General features: G+C 38.0%; 1 protein-coding gene across 4 annotated transcripts in view; it reads left to right on the plus strand.

Moving 5' to 3' along the window:
• The window catches only part of GRID2 (glutamate ionotropic receptor delta type subunit 2), a 1,427,475-nt gene that overhangs the window by 1,375,889 nt on the left and 28,568 nt on the right, over positions 1-23,018 (plus strand). For 3 of the 4 annotated variants that reach the window (XM_082461676.1, XM_082461678.1, XM_082461677.1), the window contains exon 15: positions 13,889-14,129. In XM_082461676.1, coding sequence (XP_082317802.1) covers positions 13,889-14,129 — 241 coding nt within the window. Of the gene's footprint in view, positions 1-13,888; positions 14,130-16,817; positions 20,659-23,018 lie in introns of those variants that run through there. The other variant, XM_082461675.1, reaches the window with a different exon arrangement.

The raw sequence follows: 23,018 nt of genomic DNA on the forward strand, positions 1-23,018 counted from the left end.
TCTTGTTCATGCGTCTTAGACAAATTCTTATATGTGAAAGATCCTGGAGGATCTCTAGAGCTCTGTGGACCATCATTGAGACTCACTGAGAGGTAACTTGGCGTCTAATGTAACAAGGACTCCTTGTAATGTAACAAGGATTGTAACAGGAGCAATCCTTATGTTTTAATTTCCTCTGATTTGTGTTGCAGGTCATGCTCACTGTGAGAACTGGTTACGTGCACAAATGCTCTGTTTCTATTACAACTCCAGAAAAATCACTTCAAATCACGTTTACTATAGTCTCATACAGTGTAGCCTCTCCTAGAAAGTAAGCCAACAAGGGTATCAATAGCTACAGAGTGGATCTGTTCCTCACATTACCCTTGTTGCTATGGTAGTGTGCCCATTTAGTGTGTGTGTGGAATGCCATTACTTGCAGTGATCTGTATAGCTTGAGTTTTACCTCAGTGATCCCTCTATCAGAGGGTTTTATCCTTTTTACTCAGCTAGAAACAGATAGACACAGCATAGCGTGTTGTATTGGTAAAGATTCTTCACAATTTGCCAACATTCTGATGAATTTAGTTGCTGAAAAATATAACTGGCTATCCAAAAATGGGTAAATTGCACTCCACAATCATTCATCAAGGATCTTAGAAATATTTCAGATCCCCACTTAGCTAGGTTGTTTCCTTTCTAATTGGATTTGGAACAGATATGAAAGGTGGGTTATGTCAGGTTTGGGGTAAAGTAAAGAAATAGCAGGCTTTGCAAATGCCTCCATTTCATCCACACACACATATGGTATTACAAAACCTGTTTCCGCCTGAAGAGGCAAGCACACAATCCCTCTGACAATTGTTATCGAGACTGAATGACACTCACTTTTTATCCAGCCTCTTCCCTGATTTAGTGAAGCCTCCCGTAATATCATTAAGTAAGTAAACATTGCCGCACATAAAGCTCTTGCTATTATCGTGGAAAATAACAAGCTGCTCTCATGAGCTTGCACAGAAACTGTGGGTGTCAACATCCCTTTCACAACAGCAGCATATCCACGCCATTTCATTTTATCTCGACACCTAGACTCATGGAAAGATAGACTATTTCCTTTACATCTATCGGCAAATTTTCTTTCTAATAACTGCTGAAAACTTCACTCCAGTAAGCACTTAGTCCTGCTGGTTGAAGAAAATAGATACATTATCTGAGGTAATAGATAAGTCTCATTAAGAAGATGGAATAGACTAATTCCCAGCATATCTCCCAGGCGTGGGAAAGCTAAATTGTGAAATAGAGCAATAAAACATTAATTATCCTTTCTGCACGGAATTACACGAGTCTCACTGCTACATAGCATATTATGCAATTTTTTATAAATAACCATTTATATCCGAGTGTCTCTGTTTGCTGCCTCATAAAAAAAAGACAGCTGTCCTTCTATTCAAATAAGACTTATTCCTCAAACTACTTAAGGAATCCAAGTATTCTATTTAAAATGTATGTTCCTACTTATTAACATATGCCCAAAGAGTGAGTATTTAGCATTAGCCTAAAAACAAATGCTACACATCTGATGATATTACACTTTGAAAGAAAATTGTCTCCTACCAACTAAAGTAAAGCTAGCTATTGGCATTCAAAATAAAGGTTTTAGAGATCTTGTGTTGAATAATGATTTGTAATCAGTTTCAGTAGTTTCTCAGTTTTGTCATATCAGATTATCATATGTGAATTACTTGAAAACAGTTTCATTTCTTGAGCAATTTAAATATCGCCCTCACACTTGTTTACACAATTAATTTTTATTTGCAAAGGTTTTTTTTTAATATGGCTATAACATTCCCCAACACAGAAATTTCACATCACAGGAGTTAATGGAAGTTTATAAATGAAAACTTTGTTAAATAAAGTAAATGATAAAGTAGAGAGGGCTTACTTGTTTTCATTTGTGGACTATGTAATAAAAACAAGATAATGACAAAAGAAATGCTTTGCAAATTATAAAGTGATATTTTAAAGAAGGAAGATATTTGTTATGTATCCAAGGTTTTAAAAACACCTTAAATATTGATAGGGAGAAGAAGAAGCATAAATTCTGCAGGTTCTGAGTCTGAGACCAGTTCTATCCCAAACATCATTCAGAGGGAAAAAGGAGAGAAATTCCAGAATTGGAAAGGCAACTGAATAGGAAAGTTGTTCCTAAGTGACAGCCATACTCTGAAATCATGACACTTGCTACTGTGCTTTGTTTCACAATCCATGCGTATTAGTCTGCCCGGGGCTGCTGTAACAAAATACCACAGACTCGGTTGCTTAATCAACAGAAGCTTATTTCTCGTGGTTCTGAAAGCTGGAAGTTCCAGATCAAGGTGCCTACAAGGCAGGTTTCATTATGAGGCCTCCTAGACAATGCTTACTCCAAAGGTTGGCCCTATACTGCCCTTCGTTCCAAAACCAAAGTCTGGTGACCGTTTTTCACAGTGCCTTTCACCACGCTGCCCTTTGGGAATACATAATCACACTGCGGTGGAATCACACGGTAGTGTCATTGCAGATAATCATCCAAGAAAAAGGTTCAGGGTTTTTTTCCCGTTTATAGAAATACAGCATATTCAGGTTCATGATGGAAAGAAGTTAGAAAGTAGAACTCACTTTCTAAAATGCCTTAAATGAAGAGCCTCATTGTTTTTCTGTGGTTCTAGTCACTTTGAGAAAACTTTATGTTACATGACTATCTTAATGCTGTCTACTAAAAAAATTAAAACACTTTTTCAGCAGAGCTGGAATAATGCTAAATATAACAAAATACACCTAAAAAGTCTGAATATTTTTTAATCCTTTAGACTTTCCATCTATGAAAATATGGGTAAAACATGGTAAGATTATTTTTTTAAGTCGTACTATTATCAATGACCTAACTCATGGCTGAGAATTTTAATTAACTACACTGAATTTATCCACCAACTTTAATACAAATATACCTTGAGGTTTTTTTAAGTATATATCAATGTACAACCTCTAAGTTGGAAGATGTTATTTGCATCATAAAAGAATTCACCAGTTATTAAAGTACCTACTACTAAAACAGGTCTTAGAATAATGAATTCCTTTCATATATTTCAGTTGTTATTCAAATGATCAAAAGTTCAGTGTTTATGAACATATTCATGAGAATGTTTGTTCATTCAAAAGTTTTCTTTTCCATAACCTTCTCTCTACTAGGCTGTACCAATCACAATCCTTACCCATTTACACACAGCGCACACATCAAGACCCCACTTATTTTAAGGTTTAGTTGTCAGGTTCAAAGATATGAAAATATTCATAAAAAGTGTACAATACACTAAGCAAAATAAGTTTGACTTTATGACCCTTTTTCATAAACAGGCATTTGAAAGGTCTGCATAAGAAGATTTTTTATTGCCTGAAGAATGACTGTAAGCAGAGATGATCACTGCCAGTTTCTCACTGCAGAATGAAAGAATTTTTCCCCTTTACTCTGTAACCTAAATATCACACTGAGCTTAAGGATGATGCTGACATTTTCAAAGATCACCGAAAGTGTTCTCTTTCCAGTTGCAATTATGCCCTCTATCTCAGTGGGAGCCATTGTCGGGTCTTTTCAGCTCTCCAGCATCTTTCTGGCTTGCTTTCATTATCCTGATTATCTATTCATTTGCTGCCCCAGCACTCATTTTATGAAAGATCATGTCTGCCATTTCTATAATGAGTGCTTGACTTTTACTGCCAGCATAAACACATAAAATATACAATAATTAAAGTTTACTAGTCACCAAAGTCTTGAGATCCGTCATGTTGCTAATTTGATTTTTCAAGCAATTGCTTCTCTGTGAACAAGGCTGATTTTGCCCCCTTTGGCAGTGCGAGACTTGGGGTGGGAGGAGATGACTGTAACCTAGAGAGAGCAATGTGAATGGGCACCATACATGTCAACTTTAAGGTTCGTCTTCAACCAAGTAACTTATCTATAAAGTGTGATGACTTTTAGCACCAACAAAAATCTCATCAATATTTGAACGTAAAACTTATTTTGTGTTAAAGTTTAAATAATGCACAGTTTTCAAAATAGTTACATGTTATTCAATAAGTATCGTACCCTTTATGGGCTATTGTTTAAGGAAAACTTTCATCGGGCTAATAACTATGGAAGTCTGCATAACATAAATTGAAACTTCACAACATGTTGACTTACATTGAGTAAGGGCTTACTTATTTTGAATACACTGCCTCGTTCTGATAACATTGGCAAAGTCCCCGAAGTGCCTCATGATAATGAATTCATCTGACGTTTACTGTAATCGCAGACAGATTAATGAGCTCATGTGATATTCATGTGGCTCTCTAGGAACATCAGGATGTGTTACACCAAGTGTAATGTTTGTAAATGGATACAATGGAATACATGTTATCCAAGGAACTTGAGTAGTCAATTCCCGAGCTAATAAAGTACCAGGAAATAAAGAGGCAGCTTCCAATTATACTGGTTTTCTTTAGGGATGCCAGACATCTTGACGGCATATTCAAAAAAAGTACAGGAGCCAGAAGACCTGGGTTTGAGAGCTGGCTGGATCTCTTACCAGCCTTGCGACCTTGGGAAATTTTCTTCACCTCTTAGGCTCAATCTCCTCAGTTTTAAAATGAGAACTTAATAACATCAGCCTTCTTAAAGTCTTAGACAAGCATAAGGAGTAGGGCGGGGGCAGTGATCAATCAATCATCGAATCAATCACTATAATTCCTTCCTCACAAGGTTATTTTAAGAAGTAAATCAAATGATATGCAATGTTTTTGATAAATGCTTTATAAACTTTGCAACATTATGCATGCATTTATTATTGTTATTCCTTTGGAAAATAGTTCTTCTGGATAAAGTTTACACTTTATTTCCCATACACAGAAAAATGAATGCCTTAGTTACTGCATAAGGACATGGAACACTGTTTTCTTAAGAAGAAAACCAGATCTGACCAATTGAAGATTTTATCAAATTATATTCTTCAAATTAGAAAGTGAGATATCAGGCTTGAAGCAAGACATGAAGCTTCTTTTTTATGCAAGTCGCTGTACGTGGCAGTCTTCAACAGTAACTGAGCTTGTAATTAAATCAAGCCCTGTTGATTCGACCCTGTAGTGGGGAGGTGGGCAGGTCATTTCACCTCACCAGGCAGGAGTTAAATATGAACTCACCGCCCAGATCCCTTCCACTCATGCTGTCATTCTCATTAATCATCTATAGTAACTCTTTACCAACCCTGAAAAACTTCTAATTAGTTTACAGTACTTCTAGACATACATAATGAAAAACCATTTTTATATCTTTTGACTAAAAGAGACAACACCTTTCCTGCCTCATTCAATTGTCTTACCCATTCTTAGTAAATCATAGTCACTTCCCTGGTATTTCTTTTAGTGGTATAGTATCTGTTCGTATCCCTTTGATTTCAAAATAAAGCTTCCATTGCCTGGAAAGTGACCCAGCAAATACAGACCTCAGACAACAAATACTACCTGATCTTGAATAATTAAGGCAGTCACTCTTGGAACATGGGTGGTCCCAATTTCAGGATAAATGTTCAGATGCGTGTTTTAGGATAATCAGAAAACCAAGGATATCCAAAATTCACTTGCATTATTATACTCTCATTGTTGATATACGGTGTGTACGTCCAATTCTTCCTCAAAATGGTCGAATACAAAATCAACATGATAACTCTGTACTCATTTAAAGGCACACACATATTAATAGCAGGCATTACTACATATTATAATATGTGAATACATAGCCAAAAGAACTGGAATAAGGTCAAAATCTCTGCTTTTAAAACAGACTCTGATGCTTTCTAATGATGTGACTTTGGCCAAGTCACTTAAGCCCTCTGAATGCCATCGTCATCAGTGAAGTGGAAGCTTGTCGACCTCATGGAGTTATTTGCTGTGGGATTTCTAATGTAGTCAGCAACTAGAGCCATCAGACCAAACTTGGCTTGGGCCTGTTTCTGTAACTACAAAGGCAGGGTTGAGTAACTGCAACGGAGACCATGTGGCCCTCAAAGTCTAAAGCATTGACTGTCTGGCCCCTAACAGAAGAGGTTTTCTGACCCCTGCTCTAAAAGGGGATACTTGTGAACTTATTTGAAATGCCATATTCACCTGTATGATTTTTTTTCGCCTATATGATTTTAAGCAATCTCAGTGGATTGGATTTAAGTAAATGGCATTTGGGTCAAGTAACTGGAAGAACCAGTTAAAAGTTCAAACTAAACAAAAGAAATAGCTTCTAATAGCCTCCTTTGGGCTATTTGGTATTACCGAGGTATTAGATGTTATCAATGAACATTTGTTGTGTCTAATACTCCTAACTGATCATTTAGAGATTTTACTCAAGGAAAAAAAAAAAACAACTAATGCCTGGTTCACAAGAAGTCGATAGAATTTGTTTTTACAACCCTGAGGTTGAAGTAGTGGTAACAGGCATGCCAATCAGAGGGTCACCACTTAATCAAATGCTAAATCTGAATCTTTGAGAAATGGTTTTGCTTCAGTCTTAAGTTTACCTAAATTTTCCAAGACCAAAATGAAAGAAGTGATGAATGAATGAAAGACCTTTCGAGCCGACATTTTTCTGAAAATCCTGTGCGTGCTATTATTAATTCTTCCTCAGTGACCATGGAGAGGAAAATCTTGTGAACACCCAGCAAGTGCATTTAATAATGTGGGTATTCCAGGTCAAAATAGGTCCACTTGCTGTGTCAAAAAATCCTTTTTTTCTCAGTTATTCCCAAATTTCTTTCTCGGTGACAAGTATCATTAACATTATTAAGTAAAGAGACTCCTAAATATCTTTGTAATTTGGTTACGTAAAACTCCTAAGTATGTAGCACATCAATGTTTTTGAGACGTTAAAATAATGTATTTTCATCCTCACCAATCCCTACCTCTGAGTTGCCTCAGTACTTCCAAACCGAAGAAATGCCTGGAGGTCTCAGATTATAGAGTTTTTATCATTATGTAGCTAAAATTCCCTTTTACTATGACAGGCCAAGAAGTTTGAAGACCTGGGGTGTAAGAAGGATATCCAGGAAAGAGAAGGAAAGCTGCCCCTCTTCTGGCCAGAGGTTTCCAGTGGAGGGCAAGGGATGGGACATGGGCAAGAGAAGAGATAGACGTTAGGGAGATTAAAAGCCACAAGGGTAGCAGGCCTGATGCTTCCCTTCCCATTAGAGTTTCTGAAGGGAGCTCCCTGGGCCCACCAGCATTTGCACCAACAGAGAAGACCTCAGATAGTTGAGAAGCTAGGGCCGCACATCAGGAAAAAGCAAAGAAAGTTTCAATCTTCATTCCCAGGCCTCCCTTCCTCCCAAGTGGTAGGAATCCTGAGGTAGAGCACATGGCCCACCCTTGGGACCCTCAGTGAGTGACAAGGTGACACTATAGTAGTGTCTAAAGGGCTACAGAATAGTCAGGGGCTGGATGAAGAAAATGGTAGAAGCTGAGAAAGGTGTACAACACCTCAGAGGTCAGGTCAGCGGGGAGGAGGCCACAAGCCCTATAGAAGCTGAGAAAGACATTAGCCAAGTTTAGCAGACTTAATGCCTCTGCCGACTTTAGTAGCAGTTAGTGTCTAAAGGCTGGGCCCAGGCCCAAGCAACCTCAAAGGAGACCTGCCAGAGCAGATCCAAGGACCAGCAAGAGGCCAGAGCTCCCCGCACCAAACACCCACGTAGGCGACATAATGTCGTCCTCCGTAAATCCTGACGCCAGCACGGAAAAGAGCAAGGGAAACAGGGAGGAATCCAAAAAGTGGAGTAATTGGTTCAAGTAAATTGAGCTAAAGCTAGAGACATGTTAAATTATTAGAGCAGATTAAATTTTAAATCGTAGAGCTAATTTTAGTTTGGTCCCCACTGCTCAGCAGGCCCATTCCTCCTGAGGAAAATCAGTTACATTCTAGAGAAGAGCTACATTTTCTTTGTACACCCAAACTGTAGTATGAATAAATTGGCAATCACACTACAATTATATCATGTGGTTGGGGGAAACATACTGATGACAATTTTACTCAGAGTCTCACAAATCTCTGAAACGAAAAGAGATAGGTCTTCTCCAAAGAGTTACATATTAGAGGCTGTGTAGAGTAACAGAGGGAAAAGTATCGGGGCACAGACCTGAGTTCCAGCCCCAACTCAGCTATTTACTCTGTATCAGTCACTAAGAGAGTCATTTAATCTCTACAGCAGTGCTTCCCAGCAGTTGTGTCTTAGATGATGTACTAGAATATTGCTAAAATATTGATCCCTTCAGCCCTCAGAACAGCCAAGGCAGGGCCCGCAGTGGCTGGAGCCCTGGCATTTCACCCCTGGCTGCAGAGAGCCTCTGATCACCTTAGCGTGATACGTAAATTATTTTTTGTGTCGAATGTGATGATTTGGGGGAATTATTGTTCTCTCTGATTCAGTTTCCTCATCCATAGATTGAGTGGAGGGAAGTAGAGAGAATAAATGATGTCTTCAGTCTTTTTATTCTAGTAGTTTGTGCTTCTGTGAACATGAGGGGGAATTCCAATTGCAAAAGAATCACAGGAATCCCTACATACATGGCCTAAAATAAGGGACCCCTGCCCTTATTTTTTTTTTAATTTCTGATTACCCCTAAATTCTTTCCCAGCAGAAGCAACTAAAAAGTCAGCTGGCCTCTAACCAGTATCTTTTTTTAAAGCTCAGCAGGAATTTAAGTGTAAGAAAATTAACAAAATTAAAAAGGACCCTATAGACTGCTAATTCAAAGGCAAAATCAAAGTTATCTATGTGGGATTAGAAATTTGCATCCATCTTTCAGCAACCTGTTTTTTCATAAATAAATTAATTTGAAAATCAGATTCTAGAGTAGTGATTAAGGATGGTAAGTGATCAATAATTAATGTAATTCTAACACATAAATGAGGCTTTATCGTCAAAGTAAGTAAAAAGCTTTTCAAGATGAACCCCTCAAACCTGTTGAATATTTTTATTTGAATAGGAAGGAAGGATCCTTTGCCTCCATGCTCCTTTCCCCTGAAATTTGCTCCTTTCTATCAATAAAGAATTTAATGCAGGCAGGATTGATCTATTAGCCATTTTCAAATTGAAGCTAGGTTTTTATGGACTTCTAGATTTTGCTGTTCAATGCGATTACAAATGTTTTAAAACTTCTGGACAAAAGGAGGAAATGCAGTGTTTTGTCAGTGAATCGTGAATCATTCCCTGACTCATCTGGGAATAGAATTCTCCATTAAGAAGTATGTACCCAGAACAGGTCCAGAGACAGAATGGTTGTCACACATGCTGACAACAATAATTCTAGCTTTTGAGTTTTGGTAGCCTACTAAGTGCCAAGCAATGAACAAGATGCTTTTGTTTATGGCCTCATTAATTCTCGCCGTAATAACTCTCCACCGTAAGCGTATAATCACTCTGGGGTAAAATGATAGGAATTTTTCTGACTACACTCCAAAAAGAGGTTTTACACTTTCAGTTGTTCATCACAGTCTAACATCCAACTTTGTTTCTAATAGTTAAAGTGTTTACGGCACCAAGAAGTGTATACGTTCCCGTTTCAAACCCACAGGTTAACCGTAACACTTTGCTCTCTATGAGCAAAGACTGCCATCTTGTGGAAATTTCACATATAACAAAAACAATCATTCCATGGGACTAAAATTTTTCTTTGTACACGTTAAGAATTTTGCAACTAGCTTTTTGCATTGTTACACACACACACGTACACACACACCGGTGTTGCTTATAATTAAAAGGCAAATCTTCAAGTACAATTAAGTCTCTTTTAAACATGCCAGGGCTTTTGAACCTTTGAAAAAAGAATCTCATTAATTATAAGGACTCATCCCATTATTCTTTAAGGCAGTGAATTAGATTTTGCTAAACTTTCTTTACCTAAACCTTAAATAGCTTTTTTATATAATAAAAAGGAGGGTGTAGTAAGACCTTTCTGATGGAATTTCCAGGGAGCATTAGCTTGTGTGACGAAAGTTTATAACAGAACTCTGGGCTTAGAGAACACTTTCATTTCCTTCCAACCCTTGTATTCCATGCCAGCCTGTGTTCCCGGAATTTGTTGTGGGCCAGTCAGAGCTTGACTGAGGAATCCTATGGCCCAATTTCTTTGTATTGATATATCCCCAAAGATGAGGTCAATCACCTGTGCTTCATGAGATCGACCATATAAAGACATCTTTGTGACGTGATGACACTTGAAGGCACATAGAGAAATCTCTTTTCTTTTTCCCCGCAAAAACTCCTACCACCAGCTTGCTGAACCTAAAAATTTACAGTTAAACACACATTCTTTGGCCCTTTACCATTTAAGGCCTTTGGCCATTTAAGGCACTTTACTCCTATGAGAATCAAAATGGGTGACACAGAGTATGTGTACTTCAATGATTATTTTTAAAACCAAATTATTTTCCAGGTGTAGAAATAATAAGGACACATCGTAAGTGGTACCAGATACGACTGAGAAGAGAGAGTAAGCAATAATCGTTTCCTGAATGAATATGTGAACTAACGAAAGAATAAATTAGCGTGAATTGAGGGTATTGAAATGATTTCAGTGTTGCCCAGGCCATTCTGGCTGAATGTACAGTTGTGGTTTAACATAAATTTTGTACCCAAGGAAATGCCTTACGTGAAATCACTCTTTAGATGTTTATTGAATGAACAGATGAATAGGAGGGAATGCAATAAATAAGAAAATAGCATAATGATAAGAAAAAAGTAGAATCTGAGGGTGGAGTTCATTTACCAAAAACTGTATTGAGCATATTCAATCAATAAAAATGTGGCTCCTCTGTGTTAGGAAGCATGGAAGATAATGAGTACATATTCTAGAAAGGGAAACAGACATTAATCAAGTAACCACAGATAGTAATAAATGATGAGTGCAATGAAGAAAAACTCTTCCACTTCCACAGGCAGTGACCAATATAGTGTGGCAGGAATAGGAGGACAGGGAAATTTGGGAGCTCATTTTGTGCCCAGATATATTCTCATTTAGAAGATGCTGCTATAGTCTCCTTTTATTTTTACATGTACCTATAAATTCAAATTTAAGAAGAATTCTTTCTTTTAGGGATGACTATATTTTTTCTTTCAAGATATTCAGTGGTGTCCTGACTAGCTAGATCTTTAGGTAGGCAATTACCTACAGGGTTGGTTTCCTAATGTTATCTGAATGGCATTCATGGATAAGCCAAGCAAGCGACTTTGATGCTGTGATTACATATGTGTGTGATGGTGCCACACATGCCCACAAGGAGTTGCTCCTTTTGGCTCAAGGAGCAAGTGTATTCCTTGCTAGTTCTCAAGTGTATTCCTCAAAATTTTAGCTCCACGGGTTATTAACATATATTATTTGGGGAGAAAAACAAGGAAAGGGGAATGAAAGACTAATTTGGGAAATGCTGAATCAAACAATCATACAAATTTTCTTTTCCACAGGTCTTCTCAAAGCCTTTAATAGGCTGCCTTTTTTTTGTAAATTTCCAAGAAGGTGTTTCTCAAAGTTGATGACCACAGGACCCTTTTTTTTGCAGAAGCCCTCTGTACTAGTGTCCCTTGGAACACACTTCTGGAAATGCAAATGACTTTATCTGGATAGGGCTGGAATAAGGGTGAAATGTAATCTGTTAATATTCACAATCATTTTAGTAAAGTCAGTTAATCAAATGTATTGCCCTTTTTGAACAACACACTGAAGCAACAGAACTTTAGACCAATCAGTTTCATGAGAAAGACGTCCAAGTTGCGATGGAGGCTCCAGTGCCCTGTTGGTCCTGGAATGCCAGCAGGGGGCGCTAGGGGTGAGGCTGCGGCAATGCCCAAAGGTAGATGACAGGGACGTGTCAGAAAGAGAAAGACAAATATCACGATCTCTCTCATATGCGGAATCTAAAAAAACAAACAAAATGATACAAAGGAACTTATTTACAAAACAGAAACAACTCACAGACTTAGAGAACGAACTTATGGTTAGCGGGGGAAAGGGGCGGGGGGGATAGATTGGGAGTTTGGGGTTGACCTGTACACACTGCTATATTTAAAACAGTTAACGAACAAGGACCTACTGTATAGCACAGGGAACTCTGCTCAGTACTCTGTAATAACCAAAATAGGAAAAAAATTTGAAAAAGAATAGATCCATGCATATGTATAACTGAATCACTTTGCTGTGCACCTGAAACTAACACAACATTGTAAATCAACTATGCTCCAATATCAAATAAAAGTTAAAATTAAAGACTAACTCCCCATCACAGCCCCTAGGGCTAGTGTTACTCTTGTTTAACTGTGGTTGAATGTTGATTATCATTGAACTCATAGACACGTGGATGACATGAAACAGGTAAAAAAGGTAAATACATCACTGAAAGTGAGTTATTTACTCCTTCCAGATAGGCTTAGTTCTCCTCTGTAAAGTTTTAAGCAGTCTCTCCCTAAAAAATCCAAGAGCCGGGGCAAGAGTGCAAATATGGGTCCACATATCCTAAGTGTAACTGTGTAAAACTTATAAATCAAGCTAAACATTGTTAGGTAAAATATGTTCTATCCTCTTATCTTGACAAGTATACCTTCATGACCCCGAGGGAGCCAGGGCTGAGTCTCTAACTGGTGACCAGCTAGGAGTTCTGCGCTGACCCGGTGGCACTGGGCGTCAGCCTTCCACCTCCGGCTCTGTCCACACAGTGAGGGTCTTGCACACAGAGGTGTGTGCACCTGAGCTTGCATGTCAAGTTGTCCACAGCCCCCAAACCCCACCCTGGAGACCTGTGTGCGCCCATGGCTGTGAGACCTGCTCTCGGGAATCACACACAGGAATAGGCTTTTACGAGTCCTGGATGGGCAGGCACTCTGAGCTGTCTGGGCAGGAAATCCTAGGGAACCGTGGGGGTGGTGCACACTCTGGACAGACTCATGACCTTGGCCCTGACCATTCTCGCTCTGTGAGAAGGGGCTCAGCTGGAGGAGGCCCAGAGCCAGGCAGGTCTTAGGTAGAGCCCAAAGAGTGCTTGTTTGGAATTGAGAATAAAACCTCTATGAAAATCATACGTTTTAAAAGCTGCAGTCTTTGCAGTTACCCCCAGACTCTGGGAGTGAATAAAAGAAGTGTATTTCTTATTTGAATGTGACCACTTCTGAAAGCCTCTGGTCAACTTTTCTTCTTGTTCTCCAAGGTAAGATTATTTCCCCTTTGGCATTAAAAGGAAACTAGATCAGTTGTGTGCAAAACCCAAAATGATGTATTTTATCAACTTCAAACTTGTCTCAAGGCTTTCTTCCACACTGTGTTAAATAATAAAAGTCTTTTTAATTGAATTTCTTTGTGGGTAGCATATGCTGGGCGACATTATGTCAGCATCTCGCTCTAAGCAGCAAAACGTTCTTCATAAAAGCATTAAGATCCAGAGCGTCGTTCTGCATGTAGGGAAGGAACACAGAACTGCAGCAGCTTGAAACCACATAAAAACAGCGCCTCTGAAATGTAATTGTAAAAACACATTGCAAGAAACCGGGGTTGAGGGTGATATTTAGGATTATAGAATGAAACAAACAAACAAAAAAAAAAATAGAAGAGGTGGGGGAAGAAAAAAGGGAAGCAGGGAGGGAGGGATGTAAGAAAGGAGGGAGGACGGCATCATGGCACAAGTCCGTCTAAAGAATCACTGCAGTAATGTTTTGTGTGTCCTCTCATTCCACCTGCAGGCTAATCTATATATTCATTTCCCCTTGACATCCAGCATCCTTTAGAGACAGGGTTATTAATGGATATGTTGTGGACTGAGGCAATACGTATGTGTGTAATAACACATGATTGTGTGCTTTACCCCAAGGATCCTGGAGCTTCAGCAGAATGGCGACATGGACATCCTGAAGCACAAATGGTGGCCCAAGAATGGCCAGTGTGACCTGTACTCCTCAGTGGACACAAAGCAGAAAGGAGGTGCCCTGGACATAAAGAGCTTTGCAGGGGTTTTTTGTATCCTGGCTGCGGGGATCGTCCTCTCCTGCTTTATAGCCATGCTGGAGACGTGGTGGAACAAGAGGAAAGGCTCCAGGGTCCCATCAAAAGAGGTACTTGACTGAAAGCTTCAGCGCCATGTTGAGCCCACATGTAGGCTGTGCTTGCAGGAAGGATAATCACGGGGAAGGGGATAATGGGTCAGGGGTGGTCTTTGTTTCTTCTTTCCATGAAGACTGAAAACAAATTTGTGAAATGTAAAAATTGGTAAGACCGATACCAATTTTCATTTTAAGACATCCCAGGTCCATGAAGAGGAGACGATCGAGTTTGAAAGACTGACAATTTCATGAGCCGTAATGGGCCTTGAAATTCTCCCAAATCTCAGGATAGACCTTAAGTCCATGATTTTTTTAAGGGCTGTGATTCCCTTGACCAGTTCACAAAGATGCTTATCATGTTAGTTCAAATAGTTGTTTACCTTATAGGTAAATTACTTGTGTCTCTGAGATTCGGCCTAAGAAGTGCAGTGTTACAGGAAAATAATCAAGAGTTTTCTCTTCACCCCCAGGGACTGCTTCCCTCTGTCTGTATGTAGACCTATAGAAGTGATCATATGTTTCTATAGCTCTCTAATGGCTCTAGGCTTAACAGATCCACACGGTGGAATCATCTAGAATTCCATAGTCCTCCTTTTCTCATGAGTCAGCTTAACTCCAGGGCCATATTAAAATTTTTTCCAGAGCTTTGAAAGAATAATTTCAGAGTTACATATATCTTTTAAAGTGCCCTGTGCCTTATTTTCATCCAGAAAAAAAATGCGTGCTTATCAGAGACTATCTGAAGTTAAAAATAAACTACTTGGTTTATTTATCTTATTTCCATTGGACCAAAAAGGTGAAAAATTTTTTATATAATGAAATCATATTCACTAAAGTTTCACAGATTGAAACGAAAACAACCTGAATTTGCTGAATGATTTGACTTTCTAGATAGTTTCAAAGAACAGTTTTAAACTTTCTGTAACTAGACCTTGGCTAACTGATGCCTAAGCAAATCCTGAGAGGATCTGCTTTACAGCACAAATAAAAATGACTTCTCATTTGCATATGAATTATTTCATGCTAATGTATTCTTTCAAACAGATTGTTTTCTAAAGTTGTCTGAGGATTCTTTCCTACCACCTTATATGCAAAATTGATCAGCACCATTTATAAGGAAAAGCTTGGCTTAGCGAAGATAAATCTTAGCTTCCTACCTCTGAGTGATCATACAGTCTAAATTAGTGGAGTATAAACTAAAAATTAATCAGGTTTTATTGTAGTATTTTTTTTTACGGAATAAACTTCTGGTATCTCTACTGACGTTGATTCAATGCAAAAGACCACATTAATGCAACATTATAGCCGAGGCTTCATATTCTCAGAAATCTGGAAATTAAGGACTCCCCAAGCTCCTTACATTTTGAATTACTATATATGATATTAAATTTTTGCATTATTATATCTGTTGATGGATGACTATATTATAGTTGCTCTGGGAACCATAAAGTTTTCTCTTTCAACCCTCTAACGTCTCAGTGATAATATTGCATTAATGGATATTTTTATTGGATTTTGAAATGAGAAAGGAGAAGGAAAAAAAGTGATGCACATCAAAATATTTTTCACTGAGGAGCACTATAATTGCACAATGAAAAAACTACATCCTCCATTCTAATTCATAGCAGCTAATCCAGATCGTATGAACAAATATTTTCTCCTCTTATGATTAATAGATATTTTTAAATCCTCATAAATTTAATTTATTGAACTTAAATTTAATTTATTGGTGATAAATAAGACTGATGAAAAGGACAATTTTCTTTCCTGCCACTTTTATTTTTCAAATATTGGGCTTTAATGCTCACTTCTAGTGAAAATCCTAAGGGATTTACGAATTAGTTTCAACTCCGGAAATCTAAGGTTTTACACTCTTTTTCTTCATTAAGCACCTTCTTACTAAGACTCTATTAGTGCAGCTCAAAGCGTCTTTGATTTAGAGGCCATTTAGCATTAACGTGGCCCTAAACTGAAGCTGTCACTCACACGTCATGGCTTGAAGGGGTCTCTAAAGGTTTCCGTGCTGACCTCACAATATTGCCTCATTCAGGTACTAGATAGCTTGAGTGTATGAAGTCCCTCAATCAGAAACTGATTCTCTTGTGTTGAATGTTGCTGTCTGTAAACAATCTCACATATTTCTGGCCTAAAGAGAAATAACACTTTAACAGTCACTAACACTTTAGTGTGAACTAGCATATCAACATATTGTATCACTTAATCTCCAAGAATGGAAAGTTAAGGTTAGGAGCAAGTAGTGAAAGGAACAAAAACACAGCTTGGGATGAGACACCCTGAAAAAGGAGGAAGCATGCATAAAGAAGAGGTGGGGAGGGGATGCGTGGCCAAAACCACACTTACTATGTGTATAATTTTGCCTGGGTCTGTCTCTGCTCTTGTAGAAGGCAATCACCCATCTACTGCTCCCATATTTTGTAGTTGCATGTGGCATATGCTCCTTTTAGAACTTTTATTGCAAGAGAAGTATAGATAACCTTATCTCAGAATCCTATCGGTACCCCCAGAACCTAGCACAGTGCCTGGCTCATATTAGGTGCTCAATAAATATTTGTTAAATGAATAAACCCCAAAGTTCAGTTCATTACCTATCATCATGTTTGCTGAACTACTTTTTTTTTTTTTTTTTAACCATGAAGCTAGTACTGATGAGAACCTTATCTTCTTTTTCTTCATCTCCAGGATGACAAGGAAATTGACCTGGAGCACCTCCATAGACGTGTAAATAGCTTGTGCACAGATGACGACAGCCCCCATAAACAGTTTTCCACCTCGTCAATTGACTTGACCCCTCTGGACATTGACACTTTGCCAACACGACAAGCACTGGAGCAAATCAGTGATTTCAGGAACACTCATATTACCACAACAACCTTTATCCCAGAGCAGATCCAGACTCTTAGCCGTACACTGTCAGCTAAAGCTGCCTCTGGTTTCGCTTTTGGCAACGTGCCTGAGCACCGAACTGGCCCTTTTAGGCACAGGGCACCTAATGGGGGCTTTTTCAGGAGTCCTATAAAAACAATGTCATCTATTCCTTATCAACCAACTCCTACCCTGGGGCTCAATCTGGGTAACGATCCAGACCGAGGCACCTCCATATGAGCATCCAACAAAATCTCTTCACTGTTTCTTTCGTAGGACTCCCTTTGCAAGGAGCGACTGTAATATTGTGGGACTAACATGGATGTAACATTTTTTTTTTAAATCAGGATTATTAGTAACAACTCTAGTTCTTTCTCTCTACCTTCTCCCTCCTCTCTCTCTCCTCTTGTTTCTTTCTCTCTTTTCTTCCCTCTCTTCCTGGACATTTCTCTCCACTTTTTTTCATTACTCAATTTATTCCCCCAGGAGGTAGTATACTAGGATCCTATTAGCCCGCTTTTCATATACTGTACTTCAAGTATAGGAAACGTGCACTGAGTATACTAACAGTATATGCAGGATTAATTTTACATAAAGGCCTCTTCTGTCACATTTCTCTATTTTGAAAAATATAATTGCAATAACTTCAGTCTTTTTACATTCTTCTGCTGCATCCATACAATGCTCCACTGCTGTTGAGTGTCCTTTAACTGTGGGCCAAAGGCAACCCCTGCAGTGTTTATAGAATAATTTAAAGACCATTCAGGCCACATAATATGAGAATGCAATTTTGTAGGATTACAAAAAAGCCATTAATATGCCAGTCAAGACTACAGTTAAAACTACTCTTGCACTGCAACAGTGCATATGACCTTTATGTGATTGTACAGTATGAAAAGTTTTTTCTTATGTACAGTAAACTTTATCATATGGCAGCAGCCTCTATTGTGTTAAATAAATTAGTATCTCATATATACATATATATGCACCTATATAATGTGTATATATATTCAAAGGAGGCCATTGCTATTGCAATTCATTTAATAAAGCTTTAGTTTAAAACAAAAGTGTTGTATACAGGAACTATGTATAGTGCAGGGGTCTTTTCAGTTAGAAAAGGCAGGTTGCTTTAATGTTATTCTGACTCGCATTGTTTGCCAACAGAGAATATTTTATACTTTTGTTATTAAAACATCCAGGGCGATTTAATATTTGTTCCTAGATGTAACTCATTTGAATAGATTTTTGCATTTGTTATTCAGCAGTGTATAAAGCTAACCTTGATAATTTTACTTTTAATTAATTATCTAAATGGAAAATGCTATTAGCTCAACCATGTCCACCACAGCACGGGGAGCTCTATACGAGTTTAAACGTAGATCATTGAAGGTTAATAAATTCTCTTCCAAAGCAGTAAGCCAATCAATACAGCTGTAGTTGGGGAGAGATGGGAGCCCTTAAGAAATATTGATGTGGCCTTAATTACTGTCATACATCATCCTAAAGAAGAAAATACAGCAAGCATACTGGGCCCTCAACTTCAGCCCCTTTTTTTATTCAGTTCTACTTGGAGGAGTTATGTGTTTTTTACATTAGTACCAAGTGTATAGAAGGATAACAACAAAAACAGTGCCTCTTTGTGCACAACCCTTTTTAAGGTAGCCTTCTCACCTGTTGGAAATGTAGAATGAACTTTGTTTGTAATCCTTAAATTAAAATGTGGTAAGTAGGAAGCAAGAACTTATCCTGTGTTTTTACGCAGCCATACACTTATTTTAATCTAATTCATTCCGTGGCTAGGATTGGTATAGGAATCAACCTATGTGATTTGCTTTAGGAGAAATTAAAAAGTATATTCTTAAGGTATATTATACTTTGATGCTAATTCTGTTCTGGGGAGCATCTTGTCCTGTCACTGTTTTTGTACTAAATCTTCAAATATTGTCTACTGTGTAAGGCAGAAAAATTTCTTATCATGCAAAAACCATTTTGTTTCCAGGGTAACAAGTACCTAAGTGCATGCACAACTTGTTTTCCCTTGTAACATTCATGATCTAATTCACGACTCTGATTTTAAAACAAAAAGTCTTTTCAACAAGCTATATAGGGACATACCAGATGTTGCAGTGATTTTAGCTATCAACAAACTGTTAACCATGTACAATATTTAAAATAGGCCTATTTTGATGTATTGCCTATTATACAAATACACAAACCACTTTTTGGAGGCCTCAGTTATGAGTGGCAGAGCTTTCTGTGTATAATTTGTCTAAATAATTTGTCTAATAAAAATGTTTTCTAAACTTGCTCTCATACCATTGAAGTCTTAACTATACAATTTGAAAATGCTTACTCTCTCACAGATAGAACTGACTTTTTCTAAAAATTTATCTTGAATTAATTAAAGCATAAAACACATTAAGTTCTACTAGCAGAACGATGCCATAATGAGTGGCTCTCTAAAAACAGTAGCAAGTGATGTTCTAAACCGATGAAAGGCTGCCTTTCTGCTATTTGAGACAATCTGAACCAATGATACGTTTGTTTTCCTTTGTGGATGTCTCTATGAGCACTTGTTTGGGAAAGATTTATCCTGTTTCATGTAAACCATGCGGCCATTATAATAATAGCAGGATGAGTGTTTGTTACATTTTATAAAAAGAAAATTAAGGGTAATTATTAAACTTAGAATTGTGTATTAATAATTGCTTTGCTGTTAGCGAAATATTCATCATGCTGAATCTATTAAGTTGGAAATTAACTGACTCCAAGATTATTTCTAATAGAGTGTTATTTTCTGCATTTGAACAATATTTAATTCTTCTAGCATTTAACTCACTCGATGAATATATATCTGAAAGTGTATTCAATTTAGATTAAAATTTCTGCTTTTCTATAATTCCATTAAAATGATTTTTAAATGTTGGATAGGAGGAAGTGTAGAGATCTAGACTATCATCGCCCTCATTTTACAAATAAGAGAACATAAGATGATAAGCAGCTGTGACTTGCCCAAATGTTTGACAATCTGAGACTTGACACTGAGTCTTTTTTTTTCTTAAACTCTACCATGCTTCAGTCACATGCACGCAGGTCCTAATGGGTTGTGAATTCATCGTAGGGATGGCTCAAGTACAATACCTCCACCCGCTCCTCTCTCGCCAAGTTTAGGCTGCAAATCTCTAGAACCTTCCTTCCTCATGGGGGACCAGTTAGAGCATCTGATTCAACTGCTCCTTTTACAGATGGGAAAGTGAACACCTCAGGCTACGTCAGGTCACAGCTAGTGGCAGAATTCAGGCCGTCCTGCTTCTGCCTGGCGCTACTTCCTTTAGCCCATTGTTTGCCCTGGTTCTCACCACTTACACCAACCTTGCTATTTCAGAACAAGACAAACCCCTTATGTGCACGAATGTTTATTCCAGTCAGAGGTCGAATTTATTCCACTGGTGAATCGTTAAGAGAACTGGTTTTCACTTTCAACCACATCAGAACTTATGCACAGCTTTGGTTTCATCATACATTAGAAAATCGTAAGAGCGTCTTTCTTCCTCATACACATCAAGCTACAGGCAATTTGTTGTTTTCTCAATTATGTTATTTTTCATCTCTTTCAGTTTGGGATTGGTTGTCAACTGAATAAATACTTTAAAAAATAGACTTTGCTGAATGGTACTTTGCTTCATCAATTAGAAAGAAAAAAAAGATGAGACAATCCATTTATCCTACATAATACCTTCTAAGCCACACCACTGGATAACAAATTATAAATATTCTATAATCAGAATTTTGGAAAGGTGAAACACATTCTGGATTATGAATATAATAAATAAAGCAGAGCTAATAACTTTTGTGCTGGTAAACATAGGTTTTTAACCTTAAATACACATCTCATGATAATTGATAAAACACAGTGGGCTCACTAGAAATGGGCTTCCTTCTAGAGTGTTTTTATTTCTAAAAACAAATCCTTTATCCAGTCCTTGTGGTCAGATATTAATAAATGACTAGCAATTATGACATTTTATAAAATCATTTCGACAAATTTTAGTAAATACCCTCTCAAGAGGTAGCATATATAAGCTCCCTTGGGTGAAAATGACTTACCTGACATTGAAAAATTAGGAGATAAAGCTTTCTAGATTAGATAGATTTAATTCAGTTCTATTAGTGTTTACTGAAAACCTATTATGTAAAGCCACAGTGCTAAGCAGTTACACATCACATAAATGAAGACATGTATTTGGGAATGGGTCTAGATGTGTTCTACTGCCCAGGCCTTTCCTTGTCCCTCATCAACATGCAGGATACAGAGACCACCATACAGACTTCCTGAGGTGGCAGAATTAGTCACCCCAAACCAGAGCCATCCTCTCTGGGCCCGGGCAATCCAACTGACTGGACCAATCCGCCCTGGTAGTTCTCATGAGCTGACTGAGTCTACCTTCTTAGATTCAGATCCCTTCCACAAACAAGACCTGAAAATTTCCCAAAATGCCAGACCATGAGGCCAAATTTTCAAAAATGTGGAAATCACCCTAAGCCACAGGCAAACTGCTACCTAACCCCTCCTCATCCACACCTGCATACGCCCACATCAGAATGAGTCCTACCCTCAGGCGTCCACGTCAGGACGATACACACCACGTTCCCTCATTTTCTATCCCTGCAGGGCTCAGCAGTTGTGATGGTTAGAGCTATAGGGTTTCAAAGAACTTACTTCCAAGGGACCAAACACAGTAAGTCTTATTCAGGCTACTCTTCAACTTTCATAAACTTTTATTTGTATTGCAAATAAGGCTCCTAGTACCATTCCTATCACCTAAGACGAGGATACAATGTGACCTATGATCCCCGTGAAAGCAAAGTGTTTTACAGGCTGCCCGCCGTGAGGACAGCTTCCAACCCACACACACTTTCAGAAGAACAGAAACGACGTGGTTTTGCTCTATTTTATGGAGCTGCACAGAGGCCTGGAGCAGCTACACCACCTAATGATTCAGCCTACCGTGGGGATAGAAACAGACTGAATGAGCTGCCTCTCACTTTCTCACCTGGCTTTTCCTCATTTCTATTTTTTCAGTAGTGTTCATTTGTTTCCATGTAATATTAGTAACAAGGCAAAAATTGTTCAAATTTGAGAAAATTTTTCGTATCTAGGACCAAGTGTCATCGTTTGACTGATTTTGCCCATTTCTGGAGTTTCTTCTAGTGGAGACAAGAAACTGGCTGTTTCGTCTGCCCGTGGTACCTACGTTGTGCTGCAGACGTAGTAGTCTAGCCTTTGTGAGGGATGAGGGCCTTTTTTCCTTTTGGAGAAGCTCTATCCAGTCCAACCTCAGAATTGGCAGCAAGTTCCAAGTCTCAAACTATCTGTGATATGATAGAAAATTCACAAACTTTTTAAGACAACATTAGTTTTCCTTAATTAAAAACTAATTAAGCTTTAATAGCTTAATTAAAGGAGAAGGAGAAGCAGATGTCACAAAATCAAAGTACAGTAAAATGTCAGAACCAGAGAAGGGACAGAAAACATTGCTTTCGATAAATATTTTGCCTGCCACAAGATTTGAAATATAAATAGGAGGCAAACTTTAATTTTTAAAGTTGTTATATTTTATTTTTAACTTGGTGCTACTGAAAAATTTTAGGAATCAAACAGCCTTTATCTCTGGCTATTTTTAATTTTTAAAAAATTAAACATCAGTATTGGACATCAATAAACAAATTACAGTTTGCTTATTCACTGCACAAAAGGTTCATAATGGGGGGGCTTTGAGAATTATCCTAATGTGTAATTAAAAATGGTTCAATTTGCAAAAATTTAAGTTATATAAAATTTCAGAATCACAGCCTCTTCATGAGGCAAGGGGTACCTATAGCTATTTCATACTAGGTAAATAAGGAGCTGATAGTCGGTACTTAATGCCTCTTCAGAATTATATTAAAGTTGAGTTTCAAGTTAATGCTAGCCCTCTATTAATATCCGTTTATATAAGTTGGCTATAAAACTTATTT

This window comes from Balaenoptera physalus, assembly GCF_965194825.1.
Source record: "Balaenoptera physalus genome assembly, chromosome: 5".
NCBI classification, from domain to species: Eukaryota; Metazoa; Chordata; class Mammalia; order Artiodactyla; family Balaenopteridae; genus Balaenoptera; species Balaenoptera physalus.